This window comes from Zosterops lateralis (genome assembly GCF_965231275.1).
Source record: "Zosterops lateralis genome assembly, chromosome: 3".
NCBI classification, from domain to species: domain Eukaryota; kingdom Metazoa; phylum Chordata; class Aves; order Passeriformes; family Zosteropidae; genus Zosterops; species Zosterops lateralis.
The window spans coordinates 97,331,031-97,348,163 of NC_139764.1; the positions used below are offsets into that span (position 1 = coordinate 97,331,031).

Below are 17,133 nucleotides of genomic sequence, written 5' to 3' on the forward strand. Positions count from 1 at the left end.
GAGACGGGAGCACAGAGCCCGAGAGCTGGGATCAGAGAACCGGGAGCGAAGAGCCGGGAGCACAGAGCCGGGAGCAGAGAGCCCGAGAGCTGGATCAGGCGCCGGGAGCAGGCAGCCGGGATCAGAGGGCCGGGAGCAGAGAGCCGGTATTAGAGAGCCGGGAGCAGGGAGCCGGGATCAGAGGGCCGGGAGCAGGGAGCCGGGAGCAGGCAGCCGGTATTAGAGAGCCGGGAGCAGGGAGCCGGGATCAGAGGGCCGGGAGCAGGCAGCCGGGAGCAGGGAGCCGGTATTAGAGAGCCGGGAGCAGGCAGCCGGGAGCAGGGAGCCGGTATTAGAGAGCCGGGCCAGCGGCAGAGCGGAGGGGGCGGGCGGAGGAGGAGCCAGCGGGAAACGAAACTGGCCCTGCCGGCCGGGAAAGCGCCGCTGTGCCGGACCAGCCCGGACGGGGCAAGGGGCGGCTCCTCCGAGCTTCTGCCTCCCCCGCTCCGCCAGCGGCCCGGGGTGAGCGGGCTCTGCCCCGCGGGAATGGCTCTGTGCAGGGATGGGCGCAGCAATCACGGCATGTAAGGGCCCGGCCTCGGGGTCCGGCCTGCCCGCCCGCCGGAAACAACGGGTCACATTCCCACGGGCTCTCGTGGCCGAATCCTGGTGACCTTCTAAAAAAAGAAAAAAGAAAGAGGAAAAAAAAAAAAAAGTGCAAATATGCTCTGTTTCTTAGGACTGGCCCAAAATGACAAGTTCCAACCCAAACTGAATTACTTTGTTGAGTTGCAGTGCCCAAGAAGCGCTGCCCTGTCAGGCCTATCAGTGACTTGACCCCATTATTTGGCTGTTCAGTGCCTTGATAATAAGGCCAACAGACACAAGTAATTTTGGGAGTAAAGTGGACTTTTGCAAGCTTGTTTTCATAATTTTGCAGTGACCAATTTCAGCTTTCATCAGCTCAGAGATAGGAATCAGAAGCACTGCAAATAGCCATAAAACTTAGTCTCATGGCAGCTGCTCTGAGTAACATTGCCCAAAATGTAGTTTTTGAGTTTTCAGAAGATATAACCTAAAATATTAGAGAACCTGCATCTCTGTAGAAAACTTCTCCTCTTTTTCAATAGTTGGAGAATTGCCACTTAGAGATATCAAAAAGTTAAACCTCTGATGTGTTTTCTGAACTAATATACTCTATGAGGAATTCTTTGGAAACTTGTCTTCCTCTGGTCATCTCAAACACCTGCATAAATAGCTTTTATTTAGTGTAACTGCAGGGAGAGGGGAGCAACAGGTAGGCAGTACCATCTGCAAATCATCTGTATTAGTTGGAAACTGCCCATCCTGAAGAAGCTGATGAAAGGCTGGGCCAGAGCCAAAACTGGAAAGATAGCCTTGGGAGCTCTTCAACACAATCCCAGCATCATGAACCAAAATTCATTTGGTTTTCTTTCAGGCTGTTTCATACCTGAGACCTCCAGCACCACTCCACATCACTCAAACACGTGGCTATGACATCTGGGTGTGGATGCCAGAAGACACAGGGTAAAACATGGTTCATTATACAGGAACCCAGTAAATAGTTTTAAGACCATAACAATATGCACTGATTAAGACTAGGGGCTCTTCTCATCTTCTCAGCCAATATTTTTGTCTGGCAGAATGATGTGCTGTACACGTGCCTGGTGCCTGGCTTATCCACAGTCCAATCTCCTAGTCCTTGTGCTCTTCCAGCCTCCACAGTCACTGAATTAGAATGTTAAACAGTACATCCTCATCTTTCCCTTTCAGCAACTATTGTGGACCCTTGCTCATGAAGTTGCCTAAATCTCTTTTTGACTCTCATACAATCTACCTCCACAAACCCCTGTGGTCTCAAATTCCAGCAATGCTACTGTTGCGTAAAAATTTTATAAATTTTAAACTCACATCCTTACATATTTCAACAAGTGCCCCTTCTAATAATATTACTGATTTTGGTGAATAACAGTTCAACATTCAGTTTATTTATTACCTACAGGATTTTTTAAAGGTCACTCAGATTTCCCCTTCAGCTTTTTCTTGTCAGATATGACAGCCTCCATCTCTTGGTAGAGGTAGCCCTTAATCATCTAGAAAAAAGGCTAACTTTTTTAACTGTAAGGTCCTGACAAGGTGTGGAGACTTAAACTGGACCACTAGCCAGGGTTTGGTTACACACACCAAAGTTTCATGGACCAGCAGAGTAATGCAATCTACCTTGTTTCTGCGTGATACTAGGCTTTAAGTTGTCATTTTTCTCCGCTGCCTCCCACAGAACCATTGATTTCAGAGAAGCAACAGTGACTAAGATCTCCTTTCTGAGTGCAAGTGCCACTGCTGAGCTCAGCATCAGGTACACAAGGTTTCAATGACTTTTGGATCTGCACTGCCTCACCTTTATCTAGACTGAAACCTATCTGCCACTTGTCTGTTAATTTGTTTGCTTTAGGTCCAACTGACTTGCAGCCAAGTTTCGTTTCAGAAGCACTTGTAAAGCTGGCCATTTCCCTCACTGACCTCCTGGCTTCTTTCTCTTCTGGGTGTTTTTGTTGTGATTTTTTTTTTTTTTCCAATGCTACTCTTGCCTTTCTCCTCTCTGCTGAACAAATGGAAATCAGTTACTTTCATTTTCCCTTTCCCCATCTCACTGCCTTGATGTAACCTTGTTACAACCACTCCTGAGCCAAGCTGCTGGTGATTCTTTTCATTTTTAATAAGCTTATGAGATCATTCATAATAGGCATGTGATGGCCGCTCTCCTGCCTAATTACTTAAAAGTACCCTCTTGCAAGATTCAAATAAAAATATTGATTGTCTTTTTGCCCAAATTGTCTTTTATGCCCAAGATGTTTTGTTGTATTTAAAATCAGTGGAGACACTATGACTCAGTTTTGAAATTAACTTATGTTAAGCATTTTGTTGCCTCTTTACGAGTCTCTTTATAACTTTGTCCTCTGTATAATATGAAGCAATGTTGAAGAGAAAATGTGCTAATTATGTGCAAAACATTTTCAGGAGCATTTTCACATCTTTGAGTGTCCACTGTGCTTACACAGAGCTATAGGGATGAGATACAGAGACAACAACAGGCCATATGAATATTCAAAAATTTTTGATCCACGCAAAATGGAAAAAAGAAGAAAAAAAAGAACCAAATTGGAAATTTATTGCCCTGTAACTTGAAAATATATCTAAGTGTACAGTCCTGTAAACAGCTGTCAAATACACAGACAGGAAAAACTTAAGTCAAAGGCCCATAAAATGTATAGGTACATAGAATACATGCAAATAAAACTGCTCTTTTAAATAAACTTTAAAGAATATCAGAAAAGGGTCCTTCAGTAAAGAAAAAGATTTGGGGATAAGGCCATAAGACCACAAAAGTCAGTATAGTGTCAGGCCAAGAGAGATTCCTCTTCTGCCCATGACAGTGGCCACTGCCATATATTTGAGGAAGGCTACAGAAAGGACAGAGAAGGACTCTTCTCTTAACATATTTTCATCAACAAATGATTTGATGGTCCTTGAGATCCCTCCCAACCTGGTATTCTATCATTCTACAATTCTATTATCTTTTCCTAGATCATAGAAACCATTTTTAAAATACTTCCTGAATGAGAAATCACATATACAGTATAAAGGGCCCATGGTGGACTTCTTTCAAATGTGACTAATCTGTATCTATGTTTATATTGCATGTTTCATGTGTCTTTCATAACTTAATTGCATGCGGGTTTTTGTTTGGTAATTTCCCTTTGGATTTCTGCATCCCAAGGAGAGCTGAGTCACTCTAAATCCAAGGTCCTTGACAGATTTGCATTTATAGTGGTGCAGATGCAATGAGAAAGAGATAATTTCCAGGTGAGACTAGAGCAAGAAGTAATACATTTATCAAATCCTAAAATTGCATCTTCCATTGCATGATTTGCATGATTTGCCTGGTTTTCCTTGGACCATTTCTAGTCCTCCCAGATGATGTGATACGACTCCTCCTTTAACCTTTTTTATGGTACTGGTTTGTATCAGTAGTTTGGTTTGCCTAGCAAGATGCTGTTTGACTGGAACTGCCAAATAGCCACTCTGGAGAAACCAATATATTTATTTAAAATAAAAAATTACATTAATTAGATAAATACAATATAGTTGTTTCAAAAGTTTTCCTCTCCTAGCAACTAGGCACAAGAGAATTATCTATGTTTATCCATTTGGATTTTTCCATGCTCGTTGTGTACTTATTTATTATCTAGTACATCATTAATAACATTATTCAATAATTTTTCAAAAATTATAATAATCTGAAAAGGTTTTTAGATACAGATTTGGAGAACAGAAACTTTTGTATTACTGGGACTCCATTGTGCCCCTGTAAGATAGATTCTGTAGGAAGATAGAGGAAGGAGTCCTACTTCCTACTATTTTCAAAGAACATTTATGATTGCCTTTCTGAGATTCTTCCAGAAGGCATCAGGACAGAAAATTTCATTACCGTTTTTGCTTGCAATATTTCTTGTAGATTCAAAGCTTGTATATAAAAATGTGCATTCGTGTTTTCTTGAAGGTCTCACCATAGAGACTGTGAGTTAAGACAGTTTGGGATGTAAAATGTGAATGTCTTTGTTGATGCTGCTGGGGCTTGTACATATATAGGGGACACATCCTGATCTGGGTTTACTTTGTGAGGCTTTACAGTAATGCAGAGATTGTCATCTGAGAACATACTTAGTTGAGGCAAAAAGTAAAAAAACTATAATTGCATTTTCTAAGAAAGCACTGACAGAATTACAAAGAACAGGAAGCCTTGAGTATGCTTGGGTGCAAAGTTCTTTGCATGTTCTGTTCCTTGAAACAAAGATCTGTGTTTTCAAAGAAAAACAGTCCAAAAATGCTAATGTTTTCATTTTCTGATTCATTGAGCAATATTTTTGTGACATGTTTTTGGAGTGTTTGGGTATCAGATGTTAAGTCTTGTGTTGAGAGAAATTTATAATCATCGAGGATTCTTTACTGAGTGTGGTAATTAAGCATTTTGAACCAAATTTTTCTAGGCAGCTGAGGTACTCAGCAACAAGCTCAAAGCTAGTAATGAGCTTCCATCTCAAGGGAGAGAGAAAGGCTGAAGTCCCTACACCTGCATTGGCTTAATTTGACATGAACAAGGGATATGAATGAGGACAGAAAGGAATTTGAATTGGGGCCAAAGAAGACAAGAAATGAAATAGGGTTCCTACCATGCAATAGAAGGGATGTATGGAGTGAGGAGATAACAGGGCATATCAGAATTCTCCAAATTAATTGAAACATTAAAGCTACCACTTAGCAACTCCAGTGTCAGATTTCAGTTTAAATTTGCATTGTCATGTCCACCTCCCTTTCCAATTATATTTTCAAGTTTGTGATCAACGAATTCTTTAGTTATTAGACTATCCTGCTTTTATCCTTAAGCTTGTATCTTACTGAAACCTTAAGGAACTGGAAGAGCACATGGTTAACTCCTGCTGGAATAACCTCTGCTGACAGTCTCTGAGACCATTTTGGAAAGCCTCAGAAGTGAGATGTTTCCCATCATGCTGCAGCAATACCTTTGTGAGGTGGCATTACTGAGGTGGCAGACAGAGCAAGAAGTCTCCCATCCTGCCCTGCTAGCATGAAACAGCTCCAGCAAGAAACAGCGGATAGAAACAACAATAAAAACCGTTCAAACAATAAAAACTGTTCAAACTGTTCTTTGCTGATCCAGACATTATTCAGCCAGCAGATCATCCCCAGGAAAGTGAAGGAAGGATGACTGGAATTTGATGATAGCCAATGACAGGCCTAATTTACACTTCTTATTCACAAGCAGGTTTGTTTCCCATGAAAATTGCACAGGATGAAGATAGTTCTACTCCTTTCTTGCAAGGAAAAAAAAAAAAAAAGGGTAATAAAAAGAAGGAAACATGAGGGCAGGACTGCTTGGCTACATCAGCAGTTCTGACTGGTCGCTGGAAGTGAGGGAAGCTCCATTTTAGGCCATTGACAACATGCAGTTGGAAGGTTTTAAGATTTGTGTAGGATTCTAGCTTGGCAGTAGTGGCAACGTTAAACTGCCCATGCAAGAGTGGGGACAGCTGACTGAAGGCATAGTGAGGCTGAAAATTCATGACAAACCTGTTGCTGTGTCTGGACACACTGGAAGACTGAAGATAGCAACCAGTGTTATGATGGACGGGCTCCTTCTCTAGTAACACCTGTTGTACCACCAAGGAATTGAGGAATATGGAAATTGGCAGCTTGGTCTTGCTCTCTCCCAGTGTTACCATGAGTGGGCAGCCACCAGTGTCTCAACTCAGGCTGCCAACTGTTGCTGCTGTTAAGGCTAACCATGTGCTCAGCTTGGTGCAGTAGCTTTGCTACTGCAGATCAAGAATTGGTCTCCATTATTGGAGACCAAGAATTAAAGAACCTGCAATTATTTTCTTTTCATGTATCTGAAGTCATCAGACTCCCTAACTCAGGTTGTTCTTCCATGCAAAACTGTTTAAACCTACAGGAGCTCCTGAATGCCTGGCAAAGATGCAGTGCAGTTATACAAGCTCAGTTTTCCCCCTGCTTCACGAGTTTAACAAGAGCCAAAGTCACTGAGATCTCACCCCAAAAGGAGCCCTAGGCGCTGGACCCGCTCAAACCCAGAGGGGCTCAAAGCTGCTCCTGGGCAGTCGGCGGGTTCTGCGGTGACCGCGGCCGAGAAGCGGCTCTGGGGCGTGGGGACACTGGTGAGGGGCAGGGCGGGACACCCGTGGGACACGGGTGGGGCAGGACGATAGAAGGAAAACACCGCGTCCGCGTCTCCGTGCCAAGTTTCGCTTCTGGAAGAAGGGAAAATGAAACCGAGCTGTTCCCCGCGGTCAGGCGCGGCGGGGCGGGACGGGACGGGCGGGGAGGGGAGGCGATCGCCCCGTATTTAAGTGCGGAGCGCCGGACACCTCTCTGCAGCCCGCCATCCGAGCCGAGCCGAGCCGAGCCGAGCCGAGCCGAGCCGAGCCGAGCCGAGCCGAGCCGGGTCAGTTGGGATTGAACTGAACCGAGACCAGCCGAACCGACCCCAGCCGAACCAGGTCCAGACGAACTGTGCCCAGTCGGGTCCAAAACCGCAGCGCATCCCGCCGGGTCCCAGCCGAGCCGAGCCGAGCCGAGCCGAGCCGAGCCGAGCCGAGCCGAGCCGAGCCGAGCCGAGCCGAACCATGCAGCTGTCCCTGCTGGCCCGGCTGCTGTCCGTCGGGCGGGAGGTGCTGGCGGCGCTGAGAGGGCGCCTGGGTGCGCTGTGCTGGAGCCTGACTCCCCTGCCCCTGCCCCTGCCCCTGCCCCTGTCCCTGTCCCTGCCCGGCTGGCGGGACTCGGCCCCCCGGCCGCAGCGGGAGCAGGAATGGGACGACACGGCCCCGACACCCACCAGCGTCAATTATCACTTCACCCGGCAATGCAACTACAAGTGCGGCTTCTGCTTCCACACGGCCAAGACCTCCTTCGTGCTGCCCCTGGAGGAGGCCAAGAGGGGGCTGGCGATGCTCAAGGAAGCAGGTGAGTCCAGGGAAGATGGGGCCGCAGGGAACCGGTGAGGGGGGACCCCGCAGGACCAAGTGCCGTGGAAAAAGTTATCCCGGTGATGTCCCTTGTCCCCCTGACGTGGGGCATTGATAGCGCTGAGAAGGAGGAGCAGGCAATGGGCAGAGGTTCATAGCATCTTTCTTTGGTTCTTCTCTAGGAATGGAGAAAATCAATTTCTCAGGAGGAGAACCGTTTATTCAGGACAGAGGCGAATTTGTAGGCGAACTGGTCCAGTTTTGCAAGCAGGAGTTGGAGCTGCCGAGCGTCAGCATCGTTAGCAATGGCAGCCTGATCAGAAAGCAGTGGTTCCAGAAGTACGGTAAGGAGGGACCACAGGGCACAGCTGCACTGGCAGGGCTGGGGAGCCCCATGGGGCAGCCTCACCTATAGATGGGCTTGGGGGCAAGTGGGAGATGGTTTCATAGTGATTCACTTATAGTAACTGTAAACCAAGTGTAAATACCAGGGAAACAATATTGATTACTTGTTGTAAACATAGGCATTATACCACAAAAACATTTTGGTGTAATAAAACAGTAGTTTTGCCTGTCTCCATAATGCTGGGGGCGCACACACACAAAACTATGTGTTTTGACGCTGCTGTCGATGTGGCTTTTGTGGTTGATGGGATGACTTCACAGAACTGTATTTACATGGCATTTTGTGATAGATGATGAGGAAGTGAAAGTGAGCAGAGTCCTGACAGCTTTTAGCTGATGGACTGGATATTAATCAAATTTTAAAACTTGTTTTCAGGTGAATATTTAGATATTCTGGCAATTTCATGTGATAGTTTTGATGAGGATGTCAACGTTTTAATTGGCCGTCGTCAAGGAAAGAAGAACCATGTGGAAAATCTGCATAAACTGAGACAGTGGTGCCGAGAGTATGCTGTTGCTTTTAAAATAAATTCAGTCATCAACAGATTTAATGTTGAGGAAGATATGAATGAGCAGATCAAGGCGCTCAACCCTGTGCGCTGGAAGGTGAGAAAGTAGTATATACCACATGTTTCCTGTTCAAAGAAAAGCAAAAATGAAGTGAAGTTCTGGAGTTGTCTGAACCTCTATTGACCTGAGTCTTACCTCCATATCCAGCTTGGGCTGATGTTAGGAGCCTTCTTGTCAATGTTGCATGGTGCTGGGATAGGTTCTAACCCATTCTGCACTTAAATGTAGCCCAGTAGGTCAATAATCTTTTTCTGGTTGTATTATGTACAGAAAACACTATTTCAGATCTAGGTTGTTTTAGTATATTAAAATTAACACAGAAAGCCTGTAACATATGAAAATATGTTGTGTATAGAGAAAATTAGGAAAAATTACTGAAGAATGATACATTAAAGTCAATATATTGTTAGCAAGATATAAGTGCATATTAATTTTCTCTTATAGAGCATTAGAATTAGTGTACACATATTATATTTTTTTACTAGAAATAAGTTTGAAAATGGGTAGATATAATGTGACATAAATATGGGAGAACTTGGGGAGTAATTTCTCATTATTTGCCTCATGGATATTGTTATACACATGGAATTACTCAGAAAAAAGAACAAATCCTGAAAAACACTCTAAGTGAAATCTCAGATAATAAGAAAAATCATAATTTATAATATTTAGAACTCTGTAATGTTAATTTACAAAAAATAAATCTGCACCATGCCTTTTGTGGAGTCTTCAGTTACCACAAGTTGTGCTGTTTTGGCTCCACTGACAGAAAAATTAAAGACATTGCTACTGAGACTGAACTCTCTTATCCTCAAGAGAGGATTTATGAGGATTTTATCCTCATAAAATCTTAACCAGGTGCTTTCTTTGTCCAGGTATTCCAGTGCCTGCTTATTGAAGGGGAGAACAGTGGTGAGGATGCTCTAAGAGAGGCAGAAAAATTTGTTATCAGTGATGAAGACTTTGATCGATTCCTGGATCGCCACAAAGGTGTCTCCTGTTTGGTACCTGAATCTAATCAGAAGGTAAAAATTAAACCGTCCCTTTGTAACTTTATTTTAAAATAATGCTAGAATATTTGAAAGGAACAAGAAATTTTCATGGCAGTTAATACTTTCCCTATTAATAATGGCATAGAAGAGGCGCAGTACAACTTTATCAGCAACTAGTTTTGTTATGGTGGAAGCCAAGATTTTAAATTTTCTTTAAGCCTTTTCATTGATAACAAAGTTATTAGCAGAAGAGTAAAAACACATTGTTCCCAGTCTTGTGGACCAATGGGAGTCCTCTTCCTGGCTTGGGCACAAGATCCTGAAAATGTTCAAGCTTAATGCAAACACACTATAAATAGAGATTGACTGTGATGTCACATTATGCCAGTGTCGTCAACCTACATGAATAAGACAACATCCCAACCAGCATTTTATTTGGTACTGAGGAACAGTACTCAACTAATAGTATTTTTGGGTAATCCCTCTCACAATAAAGTTGCATTTTTAACATTTTCTGTCTGAACTCTCTTGGATTGAGCACTCAGGCTCTTTATTCAGAAGACTCCTTGTGCTCCTGCAGAGCCTGCTAGTTAACTTGATGAGCTGCCATCCAGCTTACATTAAGCACACTAAAGAATTTTGATGCCTAAGGGTGGAGCTCAGGCCATTTTGCATTTTGTAAATGCCTGCAGACCCTAAAAAAGGGATGGGGAGAGTTAGAAGACTCACTGTTAGGAAAGTTTATGAATTAAGTGTAGAAATGGCAAGTCGAACCAAGTTCAAGAATGCCTTAAATCTCCCATCTTGTGTTCCTTTACCTCTCCACAGATTAAGACTCCACTTACAGTTCACTTCTTAATGTATGTAGAGGTGAAGTGAGCAGACTGGGTTGTCTTTGCTATGTAAGACATAAAAGTGGGGCTGTGCAATTAGGATTTAAGTCATCTGGTGGGACAGAGCACTCATCAGAGAAAGGGTTAAGATGAGAACCAACCCAGAACTGTTTCTACTTCTACAAAAAAGGCTTCCCATGGTAGGTTTGGTTTCAGAAGACTGTTTCTGATTTCTGGTAAACCTGTGTGAAAGGCAGACACCAAATTGATCAAATTTCCTGTTCTATATAGCAGCAAGCTCCAGATGCCCAGAGAATTCTAAGGAGGGGTTAGGACATGACCATTAGCTAAGCAAAACTGTCTTATTTCAGTTGTTGGCATATTTCTTTGTGTGGACTTGAGAGCTTTTTTACCTTTGAGCCAGGAGAACACCTTTATCTGGTGGAGTAATAATTAAATACCCCAGTTTAAATTGTTATGTCATTTGTTTGGAAAATGGCATGATCATTCCAGCATGCAAAACTCCAAGTTCTTCTGGTGTAGAAGTAATAGAAAGTGTGGATATTATTTAAAACACCTTTATGCAGTTGGGAACCCACATTTCAATTCAACACGGAGAGGTCATATTCCAGGAATTACTAGTTTATTCATATATAAAATTATTCTAGTATTATTCTAGTAATTCTGTCATTTATTTCAATGAAATTCATTCAAGCTCACTAAAATAGTGGTGATACAACAACTGTTTCAAAGATTTGTATCAGACTTTGAATGAATAGTTGTTTGTTTTGTCCTTTATTTTTCTGTAGAATGGATTTTTGATTTGTATATTAATTTAGTTTTTTCTTTTGATCTATTACAGATGAGGGATTCATACCTCATTCTGGATGAATACGTAAGTCTTTCTTTGATACGTGGTATTTGTATGCTAATATATGTATGTATACAACAATGATAGCCAGTTAAATTTACTCTGCATCCTATAAAACAATTTTACCATGTAGTACAAGGAACAGATGAGATTTATTTCTATGAGACATATTGTGAACTATAATCTAGTATGACCTAAGGAGAAGTTGCCATCAGCCTGCATGCATAATCCTTGCATCAGAAATCTTAAAGTGTAGATGTATATTTTTGCAGGACATCTTTGCTTTTTTTTTCTTTAATATAAAAATGCAGAACTTGCCCTGAAAGTTAAGTGTCAGAGTGCCCACTTAGTTTACATGTAACTGAAGAGCCAGCGTTTAACCTTCAAGAATTATGATATGGCTTTGTTCCTGCTAAGATATATCACATGTCTAACCATGAGTTTCTGAGCCTTCTAAGGACTAGAGTGAACCTCTTCATGCACTTACATAGGCTTTTGTGGAATTGCAGTGCAACTTGCTTTGGTCTGTAGAAAAATTATGCTTTTGCAAATTGACTCTCTCATATCTCATCATCTTATCTACCTTATGTTCCAGATGCGTTTTCTAAACTGTAGAAATGGACGGAAAGAACCTTCCAAGTCTATCCTGGATGTTGGTGTAGAAGCAGCTATAAAATTCAGTGGATTTGATGAGAAGATGTTCCTAAAAAGAGGAGGAAAGTATGTGTGGAGTAAAGCTGATATGAAACTGGACTGGTGACTCAATATACTGAGTTAGGGCAGTGTATTCTGTAAAAATAGGCATATATTTATAGGTGAGTGTATACTTGTTATTAATGTTTTTAACCAGACTTGGTATTTTACACAGACTGATGTTCAGTATAACTCTATATGTGAATATTTTACATGTTTTTAAAAAGCAGATTACATTGACTATTATTTTCTAGAGCACGACCAAATAGTTTCAGAGTTTTCACATGAACAGATCTCTGAAATAAACTTTCTAGTCCATTGCACCAAGGACTTAAAGGAAAACTGTTTTTATATAATACTACATGAGTGTGCTTGCCAGATAACAAACTAAAAAACACCCTAATCTCTAATTCATTCTAAACAGCTGTAATGGGGGAGAAGTCAAAATTCTTATCAGGGAATGCATTGCGCCTGTTTCTCAGGGAAAGAGGCACTGCAGTTCCCGGGTGAATCACTGGAGGGCCAGCTGGCAGGCTTCTGGAAGCAGCCTCTGCTTTTTTCAGGGGCAATAGAGGGTCAAAATCTAGGTATCATTAAGTAATAATGTATTTAAAAGGAAATCAAGGTGAAAAAATTGGCAATTTTTATTCTTTGAGAGTTAATTGTAACAGCATCTTCTCCCTCTCTTCTGTATACACACATGATATTTGCAAAAATGCTGGGGGGCGTAATTTTCTGTGAAAACAGATTTTTAGTCATGAAAATATATTGTATTTATGCATCCTAAAAACCTAGAGGTACATTTTACCTAATGATAAACAACATCATATTTCACATTGGCAATGTCCTTAGTTCTAACAAATATCTATGGTGAAACATTGTTGACATTGAAATGTTTCAACGTAACATGACCTGAAATTTTGTTAATATCATCATTTTCCTTTTATCTGCAAATATTGATTTATTATTTTAAAATATTTTTTAACTGTGGGCATGCAGTTCTGATGAAGGTTCCTTCTCAAATTCATTAATACCACGTAAAGCAACCTTTTATCTATCTTCTGTTGCATACAGCTTTTTATTTTGCTAAGCCATGGAACTACAAAGAACAAAGTTCATATATCAAGCAACTTTGTTTTAAACCTTGTTTTAACTTGCAGACATTAAATTAAACTAATTTGGCATTGTGAGAGCTGCCTTTAAGAGCAGGTAGCATTAATATAAAATACAAAAAAACCCCAAAAACCTCAAAACCTGAAAAATAATCTAATATACTGCCCTCATTCTTTGTTTTTTGGCAATCTTTATGGCTTTATAATTGCAGGTTTTCAAATTTAACTAATCGCATGCTCCCTGTGTCTGAAGTGCACAGGGGTAGGCATTGCACAGAGCAGAAGTGAGATGGCACTACTCATTCATCCTGTCCACTGAACTCAATGTCTGCACTGTCTCACACATTTAAATATTTGCAGCAGTTGGGAGCCAGCATGCATTAAATGTGCCACACAGAGAGCATGACACATTCTTTCATTTTTTTGGAAACGCTAGTTGATTTTTAAGAAGTTTTTGAAAGAAATGTTTTGCATTCACCTAATGCATCTTCAAAGTTGAGGGGGGAAAATGGTTAAGTAGGAGCTGTTACTTCTGTATAAAGGAAAGTGATCCTCTGAACACACTGTGAAAATATTTCCATTTATAATTCCTTCAGTTTCTATTTTTACTGTCCTGAGTAAGTATACTCAGTGGTGCTCTTTTGTCCCTTTGTATTTTGCATTTTGCAATCACAACACTTCCTAGACACAGACATTTCAGTATTTTTTTTTTCTTATATTAACACTAAGTGACATTTAAAATGTGGCCCACACACAGTAACCCCACAGTCCTTTGGCAGCTATTTCACTGACCTTGGCTGGAGTTCTCCCTGACTCTATGGGCAGTGCAAATTTATGTAACTGGGGTTTGACTTCCCCTGCTCAAATATTAAATCTAGTCTCTTCCTCAGTACCTACAGCACACAGATAGAAAAGAAACATTTTCCTTTGCTGTTGGCTCAGTCCCAGCATGGGAAAAGATTTAGTGCATCAATGTACCAAAAATTCTACCACCCTGCAGCTTCTGCAGAAGATGCCAGCTGTAACACAGCACACAGATATGACGTACACAAAGTCCTGTTCAGATCCAGAAATCCTGCCATTCTTGCTTTGCATTTTACCCTGTAAATGGCTATTCTTTTGTTTCCTCTGTGCCTACAGAGGAAGCTGCAGGAGAAACAAGGAGCTGAAAATGTCAAAATCCAGTAAATAATGCACAGACATTTAAAATGGCTTTTGTTAGAAGGCCCTATGTTCTTACCTTCTTAAAATGTTAGGGATTTCACATCACCTCTTGTTACCATACATAATTAGTAAAAAGTTTCTGCTCTGTGTGATACTCTTTCAAAGGAAACATGAGTTGTGTACATTGGAAACTAAGAACCTCACAGTTTGAGAGTAATTTAGGTTAATGAACAGCTATTGGCATTTTTATATGCAAAATTTATTTTTGTGTAAAACAACAAAAAATGGCTACAGTTGATTAGTTTATTTTAAAAAAAATTATAAATACAGTTCATACTGGACCAAAAGTGGACTTAAGGCTTTCATTATATAGTAGGGGCTACCTTTCAGTATGGAACTAGAAAAATAAAATTGAATTTAACAGGGTTACTCCCAGGTTTAGTGATTACAGGTATGTTGTGATCCTGAGAAGTCAGGATTAAATTTAAGTTTTATAAGCACAGATATGCTTAATTGCATGTTTGTTTATAGTATTATATTATTGCAGCTATGCACTTTCTAACAGTGTTGTATTGCAAGGAACTGACACTGCATTCTATTAACATTATACAATTCCTTCTATTTGTAAAATATTTAGAGAATGAGTGTTTGGGAGGATGACTTCTGATAAAATTGTGGCTATAACTTGGGAAATGAGTAAAATGTCACTTAAGATGCACTTTAAGATGTCCTCTTTTTCAATGTGAAGGATGCTGATATATTTGAATGTTACAAATGATGAATTTTGGAGTAATAATGTCAAATAATTAGTGCCAAGTATATGTATTTCATGTGTGTCTTGCACCTTTCAATAAATGTTTCTATTTTCCTAATTTCGTTTTTTTTTTTTTTTTTTTTTTTTTTTTTTTTTTTTTTTTTTTTTTTTTTTTTTTTTTCTGTAATTTAAGCCATACTAGCAGAATATGTGGCTGCATTCACGAGAGATCTGTAATTCTGGATGCGTTCAGTCTGTATTTAGCGGGGAGGGGGCAGGGGAGGGGGGTCCTTGCACGGTGCCAAGGGCCGCATCCAGGCCGAAATGGAGAACAATGGTGGTGATTCTCCTCCTGATGAAAGGCACTTGTTACAGGCCTGAGTGGACTGGTCTGTGCTGGGGGAAGACAGTTCAAATACCTTGTGCTGTTCAGATGACAGCCGACACGAAAGGCGCAGCTACCCATAAATATCCGAGGACAAAAATAAGATTATCTTCTGTTATGGTAAATAAGAGAGAAAAGCCAGTCTATTTAGAAGACTGAAGACAAGCAGCTTCTCAAGCTCATCTTCCATCTTCAGGCTCGGTGTAAACTCATGTACCAGACAACCTCAAATCGAGCTTTTCACAGTATTTGGCTGTGTGTGAGAGGATGCTTAGCTTTTTTACCCCCCCTCTGCCATCCCTCCCGCACATTGCGGCGGTGTGAGGGTGCCCAGCAGCAGTGCCGCAGTGAGATACTGATTGCCCCGTGCCCGGGGATGCTGTGCTGTGTGTGTGTCTGTGTGTGTCCCCGGGGTGGCTGCTGGGCTGTGTGTGTGTGTGTGTGTGTCACCCCGGGCTGGCTGCTGTGCTCTCTGTGTGTGTGTGTCACCCCGGGCTGGCTGCTGTGGTCTCTCTGTGTGTGTGTCACCCCGTGCTGGCTGCTGGGCTGTGTGTCTGTCTGTGTGTGTGTGTGTCACCCCGGGCTGGCTGCTGGGCTCTGTGTGTGTGTGTGTGTGTCACCCCGGGCTGGCTGCTGGGCTGTGTGTCTGTCTGTGTGTGTGTGTGTCACCCCGGGCTGGCTGCTGGGCTCTGTGTGTGTGTGTGTGTGTCACCCCGGGCTGGCTGCTGGGCTGTGTGTCTGTCTGTGTGTGTGTGTGTCACCCCGGGCTGGCTGCTGGGCTCTGTGTGTGTGTGTGTGTGTCACCCCGGGCTGGCTGCTGTGCTCTCTCTGTGTGTGTGTCACCCCGTGCTGGCTGCTGGGCTCTGTGTGTGTGTGTGTCACCCCGTGCTGGCTGCTGTGCTCTGTGTGTGTGTGTCACCCCGTGCTGGCTGCTGGGCTCTGTGTGTGTGTGTGTCACCCCGTGCTGGCTGCTGTGGTCTCTCTGTGTGTGTGTCAGCCCGTGCTGGCTGCTGGGCCGTGTCGCTGGGCTGCGCCGGGTGGATCCTGCAGGCAGCTCCCATCGCCTCCCCGCTCGCTGCGGCTCCTGCCGTGCCCCTGCCTGCCGCAGGAGGACCGGCCCTGGCTCCGCACAGACACCAACAGCAGGGAAGCTCGAACGGCTCCCGCAGAACAGCCGTGCCCGTCACGGTTCCCGTGCCTTGCCCTCCTTTCCTTCCCCGGCGGGCGGGACAAACCCCCGCCTCCCCTGCACACCAGCCCCGTTGTTCTCTCTGCCGCTGACGGACCTGCTTGGGCCCGGCCCGTCACGCTCAGGCAACCCGAGGTGCTATTGCTCCAAGCAGATGAAAAGCCCCACGGTAAAACCGGCGGCTCGGCTCGGCTCGGCTCGGCTCGGCCCGCCCGGGCCGGCGGCGCTGCCGAGCGGGAAATCCCGGGATCCCCGCGCCCGGGGCCGGGCGGCGCCTCCGCCTCCCGCCGCCGCCAGGGGGCGCCGCTGCGCCTGGCGCGGCGCGGCCGCTTTAAAGTGGGCGGCGGCGCGAGCGCGGCCGTTAATGGCGCCCGCCCGCCGCGCCCGCCCCCGCCCGCCCTCACCGCACCCGCCTCCTCCCCCGCCCGAGAAAACACCGGGAGCGGCGCCCGCCGCGCACACTCCGGCTCCGCGGGGGGTGGAGACCATGGCTGGGGCGGCGGCGTCCTGCCGCGGCTCCGCGGGATAGCGCGGGACAGCGCCGCGCACCGCCCGGCAGGGGCTGCAGCGGCACGGTGAGGCGGCGGGAGCCGGGGAGCCTCG

At 43.8% G+C, this 17,133-nt stretch overlaps 2 protein-coding genes and 1 long non-coding RNA gene across 5 annotated transcripts in view; all 3 read left to right on the forward strand.

Moving 5' to 3' along the window:
* On the forward strand, positions 1-2,728 carry LOC310907708. The gene is made up of 3 exons (XR_014589699.1): positions 1-146; positions 1,439-1,527; positions 2,279-2,728. It is a non-coding gene; the product is annotated as an uncharacterized lncRNA (long non-coding RNA).
* A 4,234-nt stretch (positions 2,729-6,962) lies between these two features.
* Positions 6,963-15,074, forward strand: RSAD2 (radical S-adenosyl methionine domain containing 2). The gene is made up of 6 exons (XM_083857384.1): positions 6,963-7,560; positions 7,745-7,906; positions 8,344-8,573; positions 9,413-9,562; positions 11,225-11,257; positions 11,829-15,074. The coding sequence occupies exons 1-6, from the start codon at positions 7,224-7,226 to the stop codon at positions 11,991-11,993; spliced, it is 1,077 nt and encodes a 358-aa protein (XP_083713510.1). The 5' UTR covers positions 6,963-7,223; the 3' UTR covers positions 11,994-15,074.
* A 1,927-nt stretch (positions 15,075-17,001) lies between these two features.
* Positions 17,002-17,133, forward strand: part of RNF144A (ring finger protein 144A) — a 62,750-nt gene continuing 62,618 nt past the window's right edge. Inside the window, exon 1 of one of the 3 annotated variants that reach the window (XM_083857199.1) lies at positions 17,002-17,105. The gene's annotated coding sequence lies outside the window, so the exon portion shown is untranslated. The remainder of the gene's footprint in view (positions 17,106-17,133) is intronic. The other 2 variants (XM_083857200.1, XM_083857202.1) reach the window with 2 other exon arrangements.

Coding starts and splice junctions, on each gene's coding strand:
- RSAD2 (XM_083857384.1), top strand. CDS start 7,224: ATGCAGCTGTCCCTGCTGGCCCGGCTGCTGTCCGTCGGGCGGGAGGTG. Junction 9,563..11,224: donor TACCTGAATCTAATCAGAAG/GTAAAAATTAAA, acceptor GATCTATTACAG/ATGAGGGATTCATACCTCAT. Junction 11,258..11,828: donor ACCTCATTCTGGATGAATAC/GTAAGTCTTTCT, acceptor CTTATGTTCCAG/ATGCGTTTTCTAAACTGTAG.